Source organism: Netta rufina (genome assembly GCF_964035555.1).
Source record: "Netta rufina genome assembly, chromosome: 14".
NCBI classification, from domain to species: Eukaryota; Metazoa; Chordata; class Aves; order Anseriformes; family Anatidae; genus Netta; species Netta rufina.
Window position 1 is genome coordinate 9,487,220 of NC_140137.1, and position 22,023 is coordinate 9,509,242.

The 22,023-nt window shown below is 43.7% G+C and overlaps 1 protein-coding gene across 1 annotated transcript in view; it reads right to left on the minus strand.

Annotated features, from left to right (window-relative positions):
- The window catches only part of NRG2 (neuregulin 2), a gene marked incomplete at both ends in the record, with an annotated part of 175,061 nt that overhangs the window by 20,136 nt on the left and 132,902 nt on the right, over positions 1 to 22,023 (minus strand). The window contains 2 exons of the mRNA XM_084295014.1: positions 4,237 to 4,295; positions 14,586 to 14,706. Of these exons, the coding sequence (XP_084151140.1) occupies positions 4,237 to 4,295; positions 14,586 to 14,706 (180 nt within the window). The remainder of the gene's footprint in view (positions 1 to 4,236; positions 4,296 to 14,585; positions 14,707 to 22,023) is intronic.

Below are 22,023 nucleotides of genomic sequence, written 5' to 3' on the forward strand. Positions count from 1 at the left end.
CATATGATATGACTTTACCTTCTCATCACTGTATGTACATATACACCTTATGTACAGTGCAGGATATCTATTAATTATATCTGCAACTATGATTGTATGCAGACACAGAAATATGCAGAGTTTGATATGAAAAATATTTTAGTAAGATGATTTAATAACTCACAGCCCATGGAAATAATTCTTTGTGTTCTCATCTACCAGGGTATTCCTCTCTTTTATACTGTAATTGCATACAGCCACTGTCCATTTTGTTCACTGCCATTAATTCTCTTTCAATCTAAAATAAAATTGCTTAAATATTTCCTTAATGTTCCTCAGTTATGTTTATAGCCTCTAAAAGGCTTTCCTCCAACAGGTTATTTAAAGCCTAAACAACATCATTTTCCAACACTGTCCTGTCAGCCAATTCATTATGTGTGGATGGAGGAGTGTGCACAGGGATCCAGTGAGATCAGTGGAATTTCATACAGACATAAGGGATCTAACCAGACTTCAGGCAGCATCAGAGCATTTATTTTTTCTTCTCAGGTATGTACCTTTCACCTTTTTTAATCTCAGTGAATGTGCAATTCTTTTCTCTGACATCTCTCCTTCCTTGTTTCTTCTGGTGGATTTTCTGTTTTTATCAACGTGACAAAGCCATCTGCCATACTGTCGTAGAACTGACCTATGATAAACAGGATAAAGCTTTTGAGTTTCCCCATTAGACTTTGCCCATACTTACTGGATGTGTGATTACTGTGTGTCAGTGTCTGAAAAGCCTGTATTTGTGCTGCTGTAGCTTAGCAGGTTACTGCCCACCCACAGCTGATGGTAACCAACTGCCTATGCATACTTAGCCACTGCTGTGCAAAATAAATGTGTTGGCTTAGACCTCCTTAGGGTATGATTCTTGCTGGAAAACAGACCATCAGGGAGGCTGAAATTAATGCAGGCTTAGTACAAAGGCAGGCTGAGAGAGCTGACACAGTGAGGTACCACAGCTCTGCTCAGAAGTGGTACCTTGCTTGGCCAGAGCAATGTTTTCTGTTTGCATGATGCATCCATTTTGTTAGTTAAGTAGCTGCTCTATCATGCTTATCTCTCTTTTTTCTTTTTTTTTTTTTCTCTTTTCTGCAGTGTCTCAATACGTTTCCCATTACATCTGCATGACAGTGCAAGCAAAATAAAATGCAAACTCCTTACAAGCAGATAGTAACCAACAACAGAGATTCTTGCTTGAATTCTGATGTTGCAAATTTCTACAAAAGGCAAACGTTATTCATCCAAATAAGGGCTGAGTCAGGACAGACTGGGATGTCCCCAAGCTAGCCCAATAATACAATTCCTAGTGAGTTCCTCTGTACCAATCTGTTAGAAAATAGTAACAGTGTGAGCATGACATAAAAAAAAAAAAAAAAAGTGCCATTTTTAACAACTTCAAGCAGTGGGTATATACCCAGCATACGTCTGACAGTAGATATTTGGTCATATGATTGTAACAGCAACTTAGAGAATATCACTTGCAAGAAAAACAATCTAAATATATCTTTCATCTTCATAATTACAGTAGTCTAGTAGGTATTTCTGATAGTCAAAGAAACCTCCAAAGCAACCTGCCAAACAGACAATGAGAGCCTGAGCCCCTGCTGAACATAGGGAATTATTCCTGAGCAAAACCTGAGTAGTGGTTCAAACTGGAGAGATAGGAAGGCGCTCCCAAAAGGAAAATGCACAACATCTGTGATGCTGGGAAGAAGGCAACCATCTCTACTTCTGGCCCAAATTCAGAAAACTATCTGCTGCATCCTTTCAGAACCTGCATCCTTCAATTTAGTTTACTTTGCAGAGGTTCTCCCTCAGACCTGGGATATACCTGCTGACAATTATAGTGTAATAATTATATTAAAGAGCCAGAAGCCTCCCATCTAGGCCTGAAAACCTAAAACATCCCAAATACATTTATTACAACACCAGGGTAGGTGTCATTATTTACTGTTTAAGTATCTGTCAAGTGCTGGCAATGTTCTCAAAATAATAATCAGGTCAGAGCTCTTTTATTTCCAGTGGAAATGACTGAAACTCATTTAAAGTATTTCAGCTGTTGACCTGTCAGAACCCATACATGATGAAGTACAGAGTGCATTATAGAGCAACAGCAACTTCCAATGTGACCTAATTATCATTTAAAGTAGAAAGTAAGCATTCATGCAATCCAGACTCGAGTGAAATGTGTTTTCTATTTGAAAGAATGGCAAGTTCAGTGCATTCTTTGCTGCAGTGTAGCTGCTACATATATTACCCAACTGTGACCTGAAAGTGAAAACAGCTATAAACACATATGAATCATCTTAGATTATTTTTATCCTAGTTCAGATAAGTGACCTGGATTGTTAAACTGTTTTTACCTTACTATTCCATGGTTAGACCAGAACTGAGATAAGGAAATGTGTCAGTTGGCATTGTTCATTCAACACATGAATAAAATTTAAAGAAATCTCATTCCCATAAATTCTGAGGGCTGAGGAAAAAAATCATGCTGTTTACTTTTGCCATTGCAGTTCATTAAAAAAGCACTTTTCCAAAATAAAACTAATTTTCACCCATTTTTGTTTTGCAGCATGATAGCAATAGCGTCTGAACATGTTGGATGCCACATCATGAGACACCCTACAAACCAACTTCATGGGTGAGCATCCCACTGCTGTCTGCAGCAGGAGTCCCTGACACTGTGGGATCCAAAATAGAAGAGAAACCTTTTTGCATCAGGTTAAAGATCAAAACAGAACATTATCTTTAGACATTTTAAAAAGATCTACTTCGATGTTTTAGTCTGAAAAAAAATAAATCAATTGAGGTTTCAACTTTGGAAGACAATTTGGAACAAAAGGCAATGTAAAAACACCAAGCTGTCCCAAGGGCCTCAAAGCCCATCTGCATCTTGTCTCTATACTCTGCAGAAGAGAGTTTAATGCAAGCCCTTGCCAGCTATTAGCATGTGCTAATGAGACTCTTGCTATTGCCAGTTCAGGACAAGGACTGAAGGATTTCTTAAAGAGTGCTAAGAGAGGGGACACTGGCAATCAAGGAGGTATCATGGAGAGGCCTTTCTCCTCTGGTTCCCACTACTTGGAGCCTCTTCTGTGGCTCCTTTTAAAAACTCTCTTTTAAAAAACATCATTTGTGGTGGTCCAAATGGTCAGCATGGAGGCGGGGTGTACACAGATAGTCACTGTGTTGTAACTGCAGGCTAAGTGCTGCACTTTCTTTCAGGTCAGACCTTATCCACACAAGGATCCCACTGGTGCTAGGACACAGTCTGAACAGAGACCTAGCAAAAGTTAGCTGCCTTGAACAAAATAAGCAAATGACACTTGTAAGTGAGGCATCTCTGGAGACCCACAGTACATGGGAACTGAGAAGTAGACACTGGGAAGCACTAAGTTCAGGAGTTGTAGGGTACTTACATCCACTGCATACAAGGTCAAGGGATCAGTCACTGCAGTTAACACAACCCCATATGCAAGGCTGTCTGACCTACTAGGAGATATGGGAACATCTCTGTCTCCAGGATGGATACAGTCAGAGATGCCTAGTCAGCAGATTTTGTTTGCATGCTGTGTTGCACTGCAGGGAGGGGAGCCCTGAGACCATGGCAGGCTCCAGCATGACCTCTGGCTCCAGGCATGAACCATGGGCTCTACCCAGACCTCTGGGCATGCTCCAGGCCAGCCTCTGACAATCTCACCTGAACAGCAATTGATGCTTGGTTTAGCTTCAAGTAACAAAACCACAACCTCAGTGCAAGGGAAATTTCAGAACAGCCTTCACTGTGTTTTCCTCAGTTGGTACAGAGAGACTCACACACCCAACTTGCAAGAGTCACAGGAAAAATACAAATCTCTTGCACCGCACCACATAGTCCATGGTGAGACAGCAATGCTAGCAGATACAGCTTATTGCAGACTGTTCTCACACAGCACACCACATAACCTTGTGCCGTATTTGTATTTTGCACGAAAAGAGCAAGCAACATTAAATTCAATCAGAAATGAAAGCAGATCCCATTCTAATGAATGGGGAGATAGCAAGAGCCCTGATTCTCCTCTTGGCGACAATCGCAGCTCCTCTTAAGGCCAAGCAGAGCTGGGAGTGCACAAGACAGGAAGAGGGCTCTTGGAGAACAGAAGAACCTGCTTTAAGGACATGACACAGAGCTACAATAACAGGGAGAGAGAGAAGTAGAAAGAGACATACTGGAGAAGCTGACCATTGCGAAATGCTGACACCGGTCTCCTGTGAATTCGATCGGACACCTACCGGAAGAAAGAAAACCAGAAAGAAAGAAACAAGATAGCAAAATGACACCCAAACAGAGTGAACCGAGGCCCCTCCTGATCCCTTTCACAACTCCTATCTGTCTGCTTTCAGCCTGCACCCTTACCTGCATCCCTAAGCCCTAGCCCAAAGCTGACACCAAGAGCCATCCCTGACTAGACCACTCTACATCCACCGCTGTGCCCAGGAGGTTTTAAGTAGTGTGGTGCATTTTTTGTCTTCAAACATACTTTGCTTAGGATCTGGCATGTACAATCGCAAAGGCAGTTTCTCCAAACATCTCTGTCCGAAGAATCCATTTGGACATCTGGAGGGGAAAAGGGGAGAAATCACAGAACATGTCTGGCACCATTCTTGAGGCTAAGGTCAGAAATAAAAAGTGCATTGTGATGAATGGAAAAAATAAATGCTTCACGCGCATATTTACTCTCTGCTTTGCTTTAACCTCTAACATTAGCATTGCAGCTTTATCTTAGGCCTGGGTCATCAAGCCGCCAGCTAAACCCCTCCTTTCCTCCTCTGCCTGCCTCCTTCCTTCTCGCCTGCTAGAAGCACCAGCTGGCCAGAAGACTGAGATGGGCTGCACCCTATTTTCAGAGATTCTCCTTGAAGCCACTATCTAGACAAGACTGGCAAGCAGCATCACAGAGCGGTGAGCAGCTGCTCAGGCGACAGCAAGCATGGTGTATGGCAAGCATCTTCATATTATTACCCCCAGAAGTACTCACAGGATGTTCCAGGGAGAATGGCTATGTTGCGGTTAGAGAGGAAGCATATGCAGAATCTCTGTGTTAACAGAGAGAAAGGGACAGAGAAGAAAGCTGAGCTGGAACAGGTCTCATGCGCTGCCCAGCTGTGCTGCCCATGCTCTTGCAGGCCAGGCTATCCCATTCATAGAATCATAAAATCATAGAGTCATTAAGGTTGGAAAAGACCTCCAAGATCATCTGGTCCAACCATCCATGATGGATGGGCCAGGATGTGCTAGCTCAGGGGGCACCAGTTGTATGACCCTGATGCTGTAGTGCCCTGGGGACAAGGGCCACAGGGCAGGTGCTCAGGTCACAAGTGAGGTCCCTGCAGCAGCTCCAAGTCAAGTGGGACTCAGGGGGTGTGGGAGCATGGGCAGGGTGTGGTGGGAGCTGCTGAGCTATGCACAGGTGCAGCAACACCCACGTGCTCTGCATCCTGACCTGCCACAGCTGCGAGTGAACCGGGAAGCATTGGGAACTCATTAGTGGGTGGTCAAACATTTCTTCCCCTGGTGCTGATCTCTCTCCCTTACCTCACTGCTTTTATCATGACCTTCTTGGATAGTTCATCAAAGTTATGCCTATCTTTCTTCAAGTCTCATCTCTACCCACCTGTACTGAAACTCCCTCCCTCTCTCCTGACCAAACTCTCCCTCCCCTGAGCTTAATAGGGTTTTATCATTAATAGCTAGAGTTTTAACATGTTTTCCAACTTCCTGGAATAAGCTGTGTTGCAGGTCCTGTATCCTGTACGTGTCAGACCTTCCTCGCTCTCAGCTACCACCCACAAGAGTGCTCTGTCCCTGTCCCTCATCTAGGCCTCAGTGCTTGACAGGCACCAGCTGGTTGATAAAGAAGAGACCAAAAGACACTTCAGCAGAAAAGATGAGGTCCAGAGGCCTCAACTTGAGTCCGATGGCTTAGCTGCCTGCCAATCCACTGTGAAGGACAGCAAACAGCCAGAGCAGCCTTGGCGCTGCGCCAGATGATTGATCTCAACCTGCACATACAGATGGATGGAGCAAGGAAAGCCCAGGTCCACGTGAAGGTCCTGGCCTGACCCAGGAGATCTGACCTAATCCTGTCTCCCAAATGGACGCTGATGCCTGCTCCCACTCTGTGACACAGCAAAGGAGAGGAGGAAGCAACGTTTTGAACTCTGTGGTGTTTGATATGATCAAAGCTTTGTAGTTCAAAAGCATGTTGGCAGATTAGTTCTGTGTTGTTGCTTAAGGGCTGTGGTAGCATTTGTTCTTGCCAGATTTATGTTTAGATGGCACATTACGGATATGCAACGTCAATGGCAGTAAAAAAAAGCCAAGAGAGTTGAATTTCTGCTTCTCTCTACTTAAGTGAACACGGGCAGGGTTTTTAAGCAGCTGTGTAGTTCCCTTGTGGAACGGAGGTAGAAATCAGAAAAGTCTTCCTCACTGATTATGTCCAGAAAACTTTCATTTTTAATAGTTCTCCCTCATCATGGACATACGCTGATCTGGGCTAAAAGGTAGGAATCACAACATGTGAGGGAGTGCTAAGGGCTCTCAGCACCCACATCAGCTTTACAGACCAAGGGTACACAAGCAGAGGCAACAGGTGGCTGGCCACAAGGCAGGCCAGAGCATGAAGATCTCTTGGCTCCAACAAATGTCATGACTGGCACAATTTCCCCAGTGCACAGAGGTCTATTCCCTGCCTGGAGACTTGGACACTTCTTGGGAAAGCCTGAGGCATCTGCTGACACACTGATACATCACTGTCACAGGCTCCTAGAGGAGGTCATCCTTCTGCTGACAACCTGCTGGTACTCCAGAGGTAGCTTGAGCTCAGGCTGAGTGATGGATGCCTGCAAGGGACCTACAGATACACACCTGAATCTAGCACGATCCAAGGAGCAGAAGCAATAGCTAATAAAATGCTGTATGATCTTTCCATCCAATCTACTGTCTTTTTCCACTTCTTCACATCCACCACTCTATCTTTCTTTCCTCTATCTTTCCTCTAAAGAATAAATTTCCCAGTTCTAAAAGGCAGAATGTCCCATGTCCATGGGAGATTTCACTGGCTATCCCTCTCACAGAAGAAAGCTTTAAAAGGGTCTGCATGACTGAAGTGTTTTTGGCACATGATTTCTTGCTGGTTCTGACTGCAATTTTGGTACATCTGCACTAAGTAAATCTGGTGCATCCTCTATTTATAACTAGCTTTGTTTTCTGTGCTACTCTACGCTTGGTTCTTAAGAACTGTGCTAACACTTCCATGTGGGAGTGTGCTGGGCTATTTGCATATCCCAACCTGCTCAAGGGAAACTTAAGGGCATGGTTCTGCATGAGGATTCATTGCAGTCCCTTGCTGTACACAAGTTCCTCAGTGTCCAAGCCATTCTTGAAACTGGAAATTTGACTCCCTGGTCAGGCAAGTATCTTTGAAAAAAAAATCACCTTTTTTTCTCATGGTCATCTTGGAGTATAGGAAATAGAAACATACCAGTAATATCATTTCAATGCCAGGGCACCCAGACAGCTCCCAAGAAAAGGGGGCCCAAAGGTTACCATCAAACATGAGGCCTCTTGACCTTTCTTGTAATGAAGAAGAGGAAGCTGGTGCTGGAAGTAGAGTGAAGAAGCCCTGTTGGCAATCAAAGATGCAGCTGGATGATGCACTCACAAGGACAGCCCTGGTGAATCATGACTTTAAAAGCTTTTAAAAGCTTGCATGGAGTTTGAACAAAGCACCCAAAACAGATGGTGTCTTCTGAATCCTTTTTTAAGTTTATTCACCATCATGGACAGTCATGAACTTATTGAGTCTTCAAGGACATCCAGTTTAACTTACAACGTTCTACCCATTTGTCTGGGATCTGAGGCTTCAGCTCAGGTGTATGTTGTGAGCACCCCCAAATGGCCTCCAGGGTACTGATGAATGAGGCAAATGCCCTACGCACCTAAGAAAATGGACACGTTGTCTGAAAGGACCTAAAACTGTCCCAGGCACAGATCTGCAAGATGTCAGTCATGTCTGGAACTTGAATGTGACTGAAGCTGCACACCATTAAGGGAAGACTCAAAATCATGTGAAAACTGATGGAGGGAAATAAAACCAAGGAAAAGAGATTGGTAAGAAGTGAAAAAGCAAAACGGAAATGTGTCAAAGTGGCTTTGATGCTGTGACAGCTACCATATAACAAATCCTTAGATCTCTGCTGTCAGCCTAGCGTGGGAGGGAGAACTTTCTAGATGGAAGACAGTAGATAAGAGTCTTCTCCCTGTCTAGTACAGCTCAGGCTTTACATCTTTAGTTGTTAGTGAATCAGCACTGGAAAAAGTGATAGAAAAGAAGCCCTGAACATGAGCACCTTTTGTCACCTCCCAGGCTGTCAAGACACTGTGCTTCTCAAGCAATCACATGCAGAAGGTGTGCTTTGTGAGACTGCTCAGAAGCCACAAGTGCTGTTTTCTCTTCCCTGGGTCCTGATTCCTCAGAAGCATGGATGCTGGCAGCAACGGTTACCAGGAAAACTTTGAAAGTATGCACTGCCCATGGAACCATTTTGTCTCATACTCCTAGACTGGTAAAGATGAAGATTTGTTCTTTATTACTATGTCTCCATCTGTGACTTCTAGGAATTTCTGACATGAATGGCACATGACTCTCCTCTTCTGGACAAGAAGAGGAAATGGAAGAAACTTCTGCATGCAGAACCTGCTGCCTGTATCACAGGCCTGTGAGCAGCTCTTCTTCAGCAGCTAAGCATATGATCTGACAGTTAAGGCTTCCTAAGGCCAAGAGTCATGAGATGGTCTTTCATCGCGGCATCCTTTTTCCTGCACATCTGACCCTAGCCAAGCAATTTTGCCTGTCTATCCCAGCAGAATGGATGTTAAATTATTCCTCCAAATGTTACCTTTGGATTCCCTGGTCTGCTCACTGGCCTCAGAGGCCCAACGTGTCTCTCCTCAAAGGCTACAGAAAGTGGACAAAGCTGTATTCATAGCAACAGCCTTGGGGAAGTGCAAGGCTGCACGAACCTTTCAAAGACAGCAACTTGCCCCTCACCAATGTGGACAATACCCAAGACTGCCCTTGCTTGACTCCACCCCTCTGTGCATAACTAGTTGCATGAGATTTAAAAACAAATACAATTTTCCACTTGCCATATACAAAAATTTTCTACTTGCAAATCTATCAACAAAACTGGTCAGAGATTTTTCTATTTAGCTTCTGTTGTTCCTGAAAAACGTCCAATGAACTTAGTCAGTTTTGACCAGTTCCTTGAAATTTATTTTTTTTCCCCCACATTTCAAAAATATTCCTAAAGTTCTGCTCTTGGGCTCTGGATGAATTTCAGTTAAATATTTACACTGTAAAAGAAATGTAATGAGATGATCAGCCAAATAAAGCATCTTGAAAACTACAAACCAAAATTGTTTAAATGATCCATTTCTATGTTGTTTGCAGAGCAAACTTATTTATGAAAATTGAAAAACGTTGATGTTTTACCTTGAATCAGGGCAGAGAAATAATTATTGTTATTTTTTAAATTATTTATTAATAGCATTATTATAATAATATTCCTGATGGAAGCAAAACAATTTCTGCCCAGCTGTTGACCTAAATCTTGCAAATGTTGGCCCACTTCCTCCAGATCTTAAAGTATGCCAAAATCAGTAGCTTTCATAATGCAATCCATGCTACAGAAGAATGTAAACAAGCAGGTGCTTCAAAATAACAAGATAAGGAAAAGCTGCAGCAGAAGAACACAATGCACTGGTAAAAGGAAATGGAGAAATGTTTCAAGCATGTTGCTTATTTGTGCAAAGGGCTGAAAAAGAAGACAGTTCTGTCATTGTCCCCTGACCAGTCCCAGATGATCAGGCTCTTGGAGAGCCACAAAAGGCTGGACTCCACAAAACCACTAATGATAAGTAAAGAAAGAAACCAGCATAAATGTAGAGTCCTTATCCAGAGCAGCTAATCAAGGCATGTTTGCTCTATAGTAGAGTCCAAATCACAAGGACATCCACTTCTAGCCTCAGTGAAGACAACAGCCCAGCTCCAACTGAGCTGTGGGAGCAAAGTGGGATCTGCACTGTTGTCTTCACTGAGTCTCACTGTTACAGGATCAGCTTCCACACTCAGATGATTCTCCAGGGTTTGCTACACATGCATTAAAAGGGATTGAACTGGATGCATAGAAGGACCACTTGAACACAAAAAAGGTAACTCATCTCGAAACTCTATCACAGCATGTGAAACCCGATGACTAGTCCTGGCTGGTTCAGAAGATTTGAAATAGGAGATAGAGATTTTCACCCCTAGCTCAACACTGTGAGCTCTTCATTTAACATGTGATTTTGTTAAATATAGACAATCTAAACCCAGAAAGTCAGCATCTGTAAACACTACAGCCTGACTCTTGTGAGCACAACTTGTACTACCAGATGGGAGAGGGTTGCTCTATAAAGCTTTCAGTCTTCTGATCCCATGCAATTTAGGAAGATCCTGGCCCAGAGTATCAGCCACTTCAACTACATCAAACACACAAAAGAGCCATGAAGCACCCTGAAGCACCTCTAAGTAAGCAGAGGAGGGCTGTGCAGCAGTGATCCTTGGCTTTGTTTCTTTGTTTGGCTGAGAAGACCCCAACTGCAGATGACCTGTGCCAAGACCTAACTAGGAAGAGTTTTTAATTTCTTCTGTAATATACACTCTAGCACAACCCAATGGGGCCTGGCACCCAGTGACAAAAGATTAGAGCAGACTCAAACTGCTCTAAGTTTTATCAAGAACGCAATGGGTTCCAGGATGGAGCAGGCCCAAGTTCAGAGGCTGCTAACCTTCCCAAGCACTAAGTTCAGCTGGACACAACAAATCAGTCATCTCTATTTTATGTTCCAGCCCAGTTCAAGGCCTTGAGACTTGCCTGTGTACATTCCTTCGGCAGGCACTGGAATCTTCCCTGCTCTGTTCTATGCAGTTTCCTTACTGCTATGGTAAGAAACCAGTCCAACTTCTAAAGCATCTCTGAGCAATATGGTCTGGAGAAAGGTTAGGAAAGTTTTACTGACAGCAAGAGCCTGGGTTCTTTAATTTTCTAGGGCTGTTGAGTCAATTCTGTATGTGTGTGACTCAGTAGTTTTCTGGGTTAACAGTGAAAGTTTGTGGAATATCTGAGGCAGATCAGACTTCTCCCATTTAACCTCCAGGTGGTCTGTTTGCAGGGTAAGGATAACAGCACAGATTGTATCATATTCAGTTTTCCTTTGACTCTAGCATGTATAGAACTTACTTCAAATTAAGGACTAATTTATGCAAGCACGCAATCCAAAACAGACATACTTTTGGGAACAGCTCCAGATCTGTTCTGGGCTGTTCCCTAGTTAAGAAACTGCATCCTCCAAGGTCTAGATGAAGTATATTGAAAAGGGAGAGAGGAGGTGAGTTTGCAGGAAAAAGCTGAGCTGCTGTTTGCTCTCCAGAACTTACAAGACTGAGAGGAATATATTTCTGGGAAGCCCATTAAAAACAATACTAAAAGGCTGGCTGCCAATTTAGGCAATATCTATAACAACACAAGTACGAGCCACTTCAGGAAATGAAAATATTTGAAAATCCAGCTGCTCTTTTTGCTCCAGAGTGCCAGACATAACATAGAAAGGATCTCCTATGCTCATGGACAGTTGCAAACAATGAAATCCACTTCTGATTACAGGATGATGGAGTTAACAAGAACTCTTTAAAATTTTGTCTTCTGAAACCTGGTACTTAAAAGGTGTTGAAAAGGCTGGCAGCACAATGCTGGTGCCAGGCATGCTGGAATCTCCTTAGAACTTGGTCAAGGAAGACTGCAAGGGGGCACACAGTGCCAGAAGACCCCCAAGGTACTGCTGACTCTAATCAGAATAGCAAAGCAGGAACAGTGTCCACATAGAGCTCAGGATGCTCGTGTGGCTGTTGTTTGATCTCTCACTCCAAGGCATTTGAAGAGGTTGTGTGCAGAAGGATCTCCTCCATGCCTATATCTCAGAGGGATGATGTGGCTGGATCCCATGTTACAGATTTGAGAAATGCAAGACAAAGCCTTCATCTTTGCCTCCTTCTCTAGTTTCTCATCTGAACTGATATTATCGAATCTTTCATATACCACAGCAGCTGATCTTCTGCCTTAGTGCAATGAGGAAGCTGTGAAACATTTCATCACTTTGCTAGCTGATGGGCAGGCAGGTCTGAAGTCAGTATATCCATCATCAGCCTTTATCAAGAATCCTCCAAGATATTGGGAAAGTCATGTTTCTGGAGCCCCAGAAACTCTATATAATAGCACCTCAAAATCCAGCAATTCTTATCTTCAGTCAATGATTTGATAACAAATATATATATATATAAAAAAAAATCAAAGGAGAATGAGCAGATATCTCCTCGTAAAGTAGGATCAGAAGTGATTGCATTATGTGGAAGTCACTTGGATCTCCTTGGTTCCTGTTAATGCAGAACTTTGTTTTCTAGCAGACCTTCCAACATCTCCTTTGAGTTAGCACTTTGATGCTCTTCCACGCACACCAATTCAACTCCCATCTGGTTTTAGCAACTGGTACCTTGGGACTCATCAAAACCAGAAATCATTTCCCATTTTCAAGTAAATGGCTTTCAAATTATATGAAATAATTATGTCTGTTTTGCATGGCACATAAAATCTCAATGGAATTCGTCATTGAGCTTCCCCTCTGTTCATCAGCTATGATAGCAGCCTGTTTTGAAGGTAGACTGTTTCTTTGCAGGGCTGAAATTACTTGGGTTAAACCAGTCTGTCTGCTGATGACACTTGATAACTGTCACGTCTATTCTCCTTTAAGAATAATGGAACCTAAACATTATATCTGCATATGTCAGGGGTTCAGGTAACTCTTGCTACAATTAGTAATTGGTCAGATCTGAAAGTCTTGATCTGGATTCAAGGTTTTCCCAAAAGAAATAGTGTTGAGGTCTATTTTTCTGGCACCAGCACATTGCTTAGAGATAGACATAGAACCACGTGCTCTTCCAGGCTCAATCATGGAAAGACTGGAACTGTTGGGGCTTCACAGGGCTGCACTTACACCACAATAGTGGCTGTGTCTTCCTCCACGTTTCTTGTGGAGAACGCTGTCAAGATGATGCTGTTATCCCATGTCTTTCCCACCACATCTGATCCTGCTCTGGAAAGTGAGAGCATAAGAGCTCAGCTGAATGTTTCCACATGGCTGCTTCTACTCCTGCTAAAAAAAAATGGAGTACTGGGAGAAGGAAGGAGTAGTGCTAAGCATAAACCAGCACACAGCCCTTCCAAGAGGGATGAGGGTTTTGCTCAGAATCATCCTTCAAGGTCTGAGGAGGCAAGGAGGGCATCACACTGTGCAATGGCAGTGAGACTAGGCTGAGATCCACAGATATAAACACCTTTGGCAGACCCTCTCTACACAGAGGTGTCTGGTCCACACAGGGTGAAAACAGCTCTGGGCTTCTCCAACCTGGGCACAGTGATGCCTGGTGAGCTCCAATACTGACTACATCTGTTCAGCAAAGCTCCTGAGCTCACTAGCCAGACCGGGCACTAACTCACCCAGATTCACTGGCTGGGCACAAGCCATCAGTTCTACTCCCAGGGTACTGGTTCATGCTCACTCTGCAGAAGTCCAGGAGTGAGTAGAGGCTTGCCTTTGCTTGGTATATCTGTCTCCAGCACTGACAACCAGACTGCACTCTCTTGGTCCACATCAGACTTGGAAGGTGAGCCATGAGAGGCTATTGGGCTTTTTAATTGGAATAGGTTTGAACCAGAGGTGAAAAGCTCTCACATCCTATTCCATATTCCTCACTCTATACAGCTGCACTTCAACCCCTTCAAGAAATTTCCTTTTAAGGATAACTTAGTATATCTCCCCACTCTTTTTTGCAGGTTCTAATATTTGAAGGGGAGCAATAAACAGCCCACAGCCTGTCACACAGGCAGAAACAGAGTGGTGAAGAGCTGTGTGCTAAACCTGCTTCAGTGTCCATGAGAACCAGACAGGAAAAGTAAGAGGCAGGTATCTGCAAGGGACCCCCTCTGGTGGCTGTGCACTGGGGAAGACCCCCTGCTCAGAGGAAAGAACATGTCAGCTGAAGGCTAGGAACACAGCTCAGGGAGAGCAAGAGGGACACAACCTTCCCTGAAGCTGCAGAAGAGAAAGGGAAGAAGGGAAAGAAAATGGCCAGGACAAAAGTGTTCTAAGAAGAGAAATAAAAAAAAAAAAAAAAAAAGGAAAAAAAAAAAAAAAAAAAAGAAAAGTCAGGAAAAGCAAACAGTGGCACTCACACAAAAAAGAAAATATGAATCCTCTTCCCCTGCCCCCGCCCCTCTAGACTCCCTTTCTTAACCTGCATGGCTCAAACTGTAATTGCCAGAATTTCAGAACTACCCATCCTCCTGCAGTTGCACAGAGGTCTCCTCTCCCCCAAACAAGTAATTTGCACGTTGACACAAGAACTACACTCACTTACTTGCAAGACAGCTGATTAATCCCTTCGATGTAGTAGCATACCCCACCATTGACACAATAGGACTTGGCTGTTTCGTTGCATTTTCTAGCATGCCCAGACCAGGAGGAGAGAGTTGTGGTTACTGCAGGGGAAAAAAAAACACACACACACACACAGACACACACAAAAAGGATATACTGTTATTTCCTTTGTTGGGCAATTCTGTTTTCTTAGATGATTTTCAGTTTGTTCACTTGCCAAAGTAAAAACCCCAGAGCTACAAACCTCAGCCTGTGCCTTTAGACTCATATTCACCTCTCCAGGTGCTGGGGCTGCTGCGACTTGACTTCTCCTTTCCCAGCAAAAGTGGCAAAGTGAGTGTGAAGTTGAGGACTCACCCTTCTCCAAGTTGCTAGCATGTCAGGACAAGATCATCCTTTCAGCAAGCTCTATGGAGAAGTGCTCCTCTCCCAGCTCTCCTTGTGCTCCCCTTACACATTCATGCAATCCTGCACCAGCAGGAAGGCAGGAGGTCAGGAAGCCCAGAACACATGCTCAGAGTCACAGAGTCATGGTGGCATGCTGCTGAGGCATGATTTGTACTAGGATACTGGACCAAGATCCAGAGATTCTGTAAGGGGACATTTCAATTTTAGGAGGATGCTGCAATTGCACCACATCTCTTAGATGATACAAGTTTTCACAGCCAGAAGCAAATGCCCTCATGGTCCCCAGAGCAGGTCCAGTGCAAGGAAGAACAACCCCATTTCTCCTTCCCCAATTTCTGAGCATTTCTTTGTCATGTCCCAATGGCTGTGCTTCTAGAGACCAAGGAGAAATTTGTTATGAGAGGTCAGTCAGCCCTGGCTTGTGCTAAGAAGAAGGAAGTCATATCATGACTCAAATTTCCTGGGATACAGATACTTTTCCAAAAACAATGTGTTTTATGTTGTTGTTGTTTTTGTGGTTTGTTGTTGTAGTTGTTTCCTAGGGACAGGCGTTCCAGCCATGTAAGGTAGAAACAAAACTATGTTTTAGGATAGATGATTTCACCAAGCCTCCAAAGAAGTTATTGCAAAAAACCCTTAAATATGAAAACTCCCAGACTTCTGTAGGGAATTTCAATTTTCCCTTCCAATTAATCTTGATGGGAACTAGAAACCAAAACTATCACAATAACCTTGTAATGAGTTTGTATAATTTATTCCTCTCTGAGATAGCACTGCATCTAAAACCAGTGGAGAGCTGTCCATTCAGGAGCAAGAAGCTCTAATGGATATCACCCAAAGATTCTTTACAAGGCCTCTCCTTTAGCTATTGCTTGATCCAGCCACTTAAACCAAGTCTTAATATCAAATACCATTTTAAAACTGAGCATGGAAATAAAATCTAGACTGGCAGCATGCAGTTGCATCCCCTAATGCAGTCAGATCCAGGCTGTGCATAGGCTTCTGGAAAAAGAAAGCTGCTGTGCTTTCTTTGCTGTGCAGCTTTCTTTGGGATGCTTGGGCCAGTTTTCTGGAGGCAGAAGCAGTGGCAGAGCAAGCAAGAGCCTGCTGGGGAAGTGTGAAAATTGTAGGGCAGCAGGTACATAGAGTGACAGCAACTGGCCATTTGAACAGTCCCTGAGTGCTTCTAGGCCAGCATACAGCATGCGAGCTGCTGAAAGTCACTGGCAGGGTGACCTTTGGTTTGTGGTGCTTGCTGGTGTTTAATGAAGTATATGAAAACTGCATGAGCTCTGTTAAAGCTGCAAGTGTGCCATCAGATCAGAGAGCACCAAAACTTCATGAATCAAAACACTGATGCAAATGGAAAAGAACACGGATGAAGAACAAGCACAGCCTGAATGAAGCCATGACCCCTGCAACCATAAAACTTATCAACTGCTAGTAAGCAAAGTCATCCATGGCACCCATCTGGCTGGAAGTCTCACTTCATAAATACTACAGGATAGGACCATGTTCTAGAGTGAACCTTCCACAGCAAAGCAGGAGGGCAAAGGACAGAGAGGGATAAATAAAAAAGAGCCTAGAAACCACCCAGTAGGAAACACTTCAGATAAAAAGGTATACTTTGCACCAGAAAAGATGGACAGGAGGATGCAGTGCTGTGTGATGTTCCAGGAACAGAATGGATTACAGTCCTGACAAACTAGATTCATCCGATTGGGATTATAATGGCATTTTTATCCAGATGAAAAAAAAAAATAAAAAAATAAAAATAAAAAAAGTCTTGCTCAAAAAATGTAACAATCTGTTTATCAGTGTGGCCCCCTTTGTCATACTTTGAAGTATGAGAGGCCAAGGGGGATTTCAGTAGGTTTCTACCACACTAGCAGGATATACCACAGACTCACAAGCAATGCAGGCACTTAGGAACTTCATGTGTAGCTGTATTCTGTTGTTCTGTGCCGTTGCTTACCAGCCTGAGCAACTGGAAATATCTTTACAAATACCTACCTGTTCCTCAGTCATCTGCAGTTCAATGGCTGATGTCAGTAAAGTGAGCCTCATGTGCAGTTTATTTGCAGTCATGAATATTCATTCACCTCCACTCCAAACACCCAAAGCTAGGTTTTATTGTTGCTGTTATTTATCCAGCCAATGAAGACAGTGTTGAAAATACACATGAGAGATTCAGAGTACTGTAGTCTTTCAAAGCATCTATTTTCTACCACACATCTAGCTTATTCAGCACTGATAGGGCAGCAGAAAGGAAAACCATGTGCACTGACATTGCCATATGGACTGTCCTTCACATAATAAAACAATCATCACAGAATCACAAAATCATTTAGGTTGGAAGAGACCTCCGAGATCACCCAGTCCAACCTATGACCTAACACTAACCAGTCTTCCACTAAACCGTATCACTGAGCTCTACATTGAAACATCTTTTAAAGACCTCCAGGGATGGTGACTCCACCACTTCCCTGGGCAGCCCATTCCAGTGCCTCACAACCCTTTCAGTAAAGAAGTTCTTCCCAATATTCAACCTAAACTTCCCCTGGTGCAACATTAGCCCTTTCCCCCTCATCCTGTCCCCAGGCACGTGGGAGAACAGACCAACCCCCACCTCGCTACAGTCTCCTTTAACGTACCTGTTGAGAGCAACAAGGTCACCCCTTAGCCTCCTCTCCTCTAGGCTAAACAACCCCATCTCCCTCAGCCACTCCTTTGAGGGCCACATTCTGCTCCCTGTCCCCTTTCACCAGCTCAGGGGGCTGGATACCCATAGAACAACTGGTCTTGCTGCTAAAGACTGAGGCAAAGGAGACATTGAGCACCTCAGTCTTTTCCTCGTCTCTTGTCACTAAGTTTCCCCCTGCATCCAGCAAAAGATGGAGATTCCCCTTAGTCCTCCTTTTCGAGTTTATGTATTTATAAAAACATTTTTTTGTTATCTTTAACAGCAGTAGCCAGACTGAACACCAGATGAGCTTTGGCCTTTCTACTTTTGTCCCTGCACAGCCTCGCAACATCCTTATAGTCCTCCTGAGTGGCCTGCCCTCTTTTCCAAAGGTCATAAACCCTCTTTTTCTTCCTGAGCTCTAGCCACAACTCTCTGTTCAGCCAGGCCAGTCTTATTCCATGCTGGCTCAGGGGGCACATGGGGATGGTCTGATCCTGAGCCTTTAAGATTTCCTTTCTGGAGAGTGCCCAGCCTTCCTGGACTCCTCTGCCCTTCAGAACTGCCTCCCAAGGGACTCTGCCAACCAGTGTCCTGAACAGCTCGAAGTCTGCCCTTCAGAAATCCAAGACAGCAGTTTTACTGATCCCCCTCCTGACTTCGCCAAGAACAGAGAACTCTACCATTTCATGGTCACTCTGCCCAACACAGCTCCCGACCACCACATCTCCCACCAGTCCTTCTCTGTTTGTGAACAGCAGGTCTAGCGGGGCACATCCCCTGGTAGGCTCACTGAGCAGCTGTGTCTGGAAGCTGTCTTCCATGCTCTCCAGGAACCTCCATGATTGCTTCCTCTGGGCTGTATTGCATTTCCAGCAGATATCTATGAAGCTAAAGTCCCACACAATTACAAGTGCTGGTGATTGCACGACTTCTGCCAGCTGCTTGTAGAACGTCTCATCCATTTGGTTTGGTGGTCTATAATAGACCCCCACCAGAATGACTGCCTGGCATAAATTATAAATATTGGTAAAATATATAGTATAGGTATATATATATGTATATAAATTATAGGTATAAATTATCAGGCATAATCAACACTGGTTCATGAAAAGAAAGTCCTGTCTTAGTAACTGGATCTCCTATGGTAAGGTTACCCATTTGGTGAATGAAGGGAAGGCAATGAATGTAATCTTACTGGATTTTAGTAAGTTATCAAAAGATACTGTGTCTCATGGTATCTGTGAACACTGGGGGTGTTCAAGGAAAGGTTGGACCTGGTGCTTAGGGACATGGTTTAGTGGGTGACATTGGTGGAGGGATGATGATTGGACCAGATGTTCTTGGAGGGCTTTTCCAACCTTAATGATTTTATGATTCTACCTATTCCAACCTTTAACCTAGTACTGACAAGTCCATCATTAAACCATGCTACTAAGTTCTACAACTACAGGTTTCTTGAAGACCTCCAGGGATGGTGACTCAACCACTTCCCTGGGCAGACTATTCCAAGGCCACACAATCCTCTCAGTATAGAAATTTCTCCCAATATCCAACCTAAACATCCCCTGGTGTAACCTGAGGACTTTTCCCCTCATCTAACCACTTGGAGCAGTGTGTCCTGTCAATCAAGAGGGCAAAACGCATTTTGGGGTGCATTAAACACAGCATAACCAGCCAGTCAAAAGTGAGGATTATCTTACTATATTTAGTACTGGTGTGGCCTCACCTTGAATATTGTGTGTAGTTCTGGGCTCCACAATATACAAAGAATACTTGAATGCATCCAGAGGAGGGCAACAAACTTGGTTAGAGGGAAAGCATGTCCTATGAGGAGAAGCTGAGGACACTTGGCTTGTCTAGTTTGGAGAAAAGGAGGCTAAGAAGCAACCTCATTGCTCCCTACAACTTCCTGAGGAGGGGAAACGGAGAGGGAGGTGCCGATGTCTTTTCCATGGTAACCAGTGATAGGATGCATGTGAATGGCACATAGCTGTGCCAAGGGAGGTTCAGACTGGGTATTAGGAAAAATGTCTTTCCAATGAAGGTGGTCAAACACTGGAAGAGCAAGATGTTTGATTCCCCATGCCTGTCAGTGTTCAAGAGGCATTTGGATAAAGTTCTTAACAATATACTTTAACTTTTGGTTAGCCCTTCCAACCGAACTATTCTATTCTATTCTGTTCTTTTCTAGCCTAGCCTAGCCTAGCCTAGCCTATTCTACTCTAACTATGCAGAAAGACCATCAGTGATTACGCAGGGAATCTTATACCATGCATGTTATTTAACCTTCTCAGGCAGACCACTAGCCCTGTTCTCCGGAATCTAGTGAAAAACTCTGCTTGCAGTCTCCAGAGAGTTAATTAATGCAGCTTGGACTATAAATTTAAGTTAATTTTTCACAAGCTACAGCTAATGTCAAGAAAGCAAGGAGACAGGGATAGTTTTTCTCTCTCTTTTTTTTTTTTAATAAAGTTGACTGGTGGGTTCATAGAGTACAGACACTTTATTCTCTCAATATTTAGACATTCAGTTAGACAGATGAACTCAGCTGGTCAGAGAGTGTATACAAATTGCCTGCTCTGTATATGCCTCATGTACTTACTGATAAAACACAGAATTGCTGAGGTTCCTCTCAAGCCAGTTCATCCAACTCCTTGTCAGAAAAACATGGCTGAGAAGGTGTCTGGCCATTCTATTGCTTAGTTGTAGCAGGGTAATCCTGGTGTGAGCCACACTAAATCCATGATTTACACTGATTAATACACTGCAGGACTGTTGATCCTAACCATTCTCTCTGAGGCAGATTTCTGTACATCTGGTACAACACTCCCTTCCCTTAATAAAAACTGAATGGAGGCTAGCTGCTCACTTCTGCTATCTGTACATAAAATTGAAAGGATTTGTGCAGACTGGGGCTCACCAGGCAATGGATCAGTGACTCTAGAGCTCATAAAAATTCTGCTCCTGTGTGTTTATTACTTTGGAAATGTTCCAATATTTACTCCTGCATTTTATTAAAATAGATCCTGCTGGAATTACCTTCCCAGTTCCTGAGGAGATCATGAGGATCAATATCTGCAGATTAGAAGCTCACCCAAAAATACAAATGTCAGACTGCAGGACACTCATCTGAGAGCAACAGATACTGCTGATCAAAACCACACAAGAAGCACTCCCCATATCATCCATCTGTACTATTCTGGTGTTTCATTAAGGAACAAGTTTAAAGACTGAAAAGCACCAGGAGACTACTTGTTTCTGTGGGACAGGTAGCTATTGAAGGGACAAAGTCCTGTGTTACCATAAAGCCTCTAGTTGCTCCTGAAGGCTGATCTCTCCAGTTTTATGCAGTTGTTCTTCCCATGTTTTTCTCTACCACCAGCCTCCTAGAATGCTTGTGTTAGCATTGCAGTATTTTATTTTCCCAAATCCCCATCATGAATTGTAATAGCAGCAACATGATATTTCAATGAGGGGATTTGTTCAACAACTTAAAAAGCAGGGCTAGTGCCAGCAGGAATGCTTTGCAGGTGGGACAGCTTAAGCACAAGAAGTGAAGCAACATGCCGGGATCACACGATGGAGTCAGACCAACAGTGCAGATCTCCTGGTACACAGCCTCCTGCTCAGAAGGCTGGGCTTACTGCCTTCTTCAAAGGGATGTCAGCTTCCAACCCACACTTTATTCCACACTCCCCATCTTTGACTTCAGAGTTGTAGAGACCTGTCTTTACATCACACCTTGAGTATCATATCAGATGGGATGGTTGCTTCAAAAATACACAGTGAGCAAAATAAGCAATCTACATCACCTAACACCACAAGGGCACAACACAGCGATCTCTGCAGACCAACAGCAAGATCTCCAACACGTCCACCTCAAGGCATCATGCCTGCATGTGTGCAGGCTTCACTCAATTATCAACCACACCTCCGGTTCTGGATCCTAAATTTATGGTTTTAAATTATCTGAGTAAAGGTCATGCCAGGACTTATTTTTAGTCTAATATTGAAAACTGGTCTGTCCTCATAACCCTTGGCAGGCCAACTTCCATCTGCTCTAGCTGTGCCCTGTGCTGGCTGGACACCCTTCAGCTCCAAACCAACTGCACCATGCTCATGTTTTTACCACCATAAGCTCTAGGAGGGTACAATGCCTTCAGACTGGACTGACCTGGAGTGAACCGAGATTGAACCGAACCTATCAATTAATGCGTAGATCTGCCAAGGCTATCCAGTAAAGGCCATGCAAGACTGGACTTGAGGAAAGGTGGGTGGAATTGGCTGAATTTGCTCAGCACATCATCTTACCATGGTTAAAAGT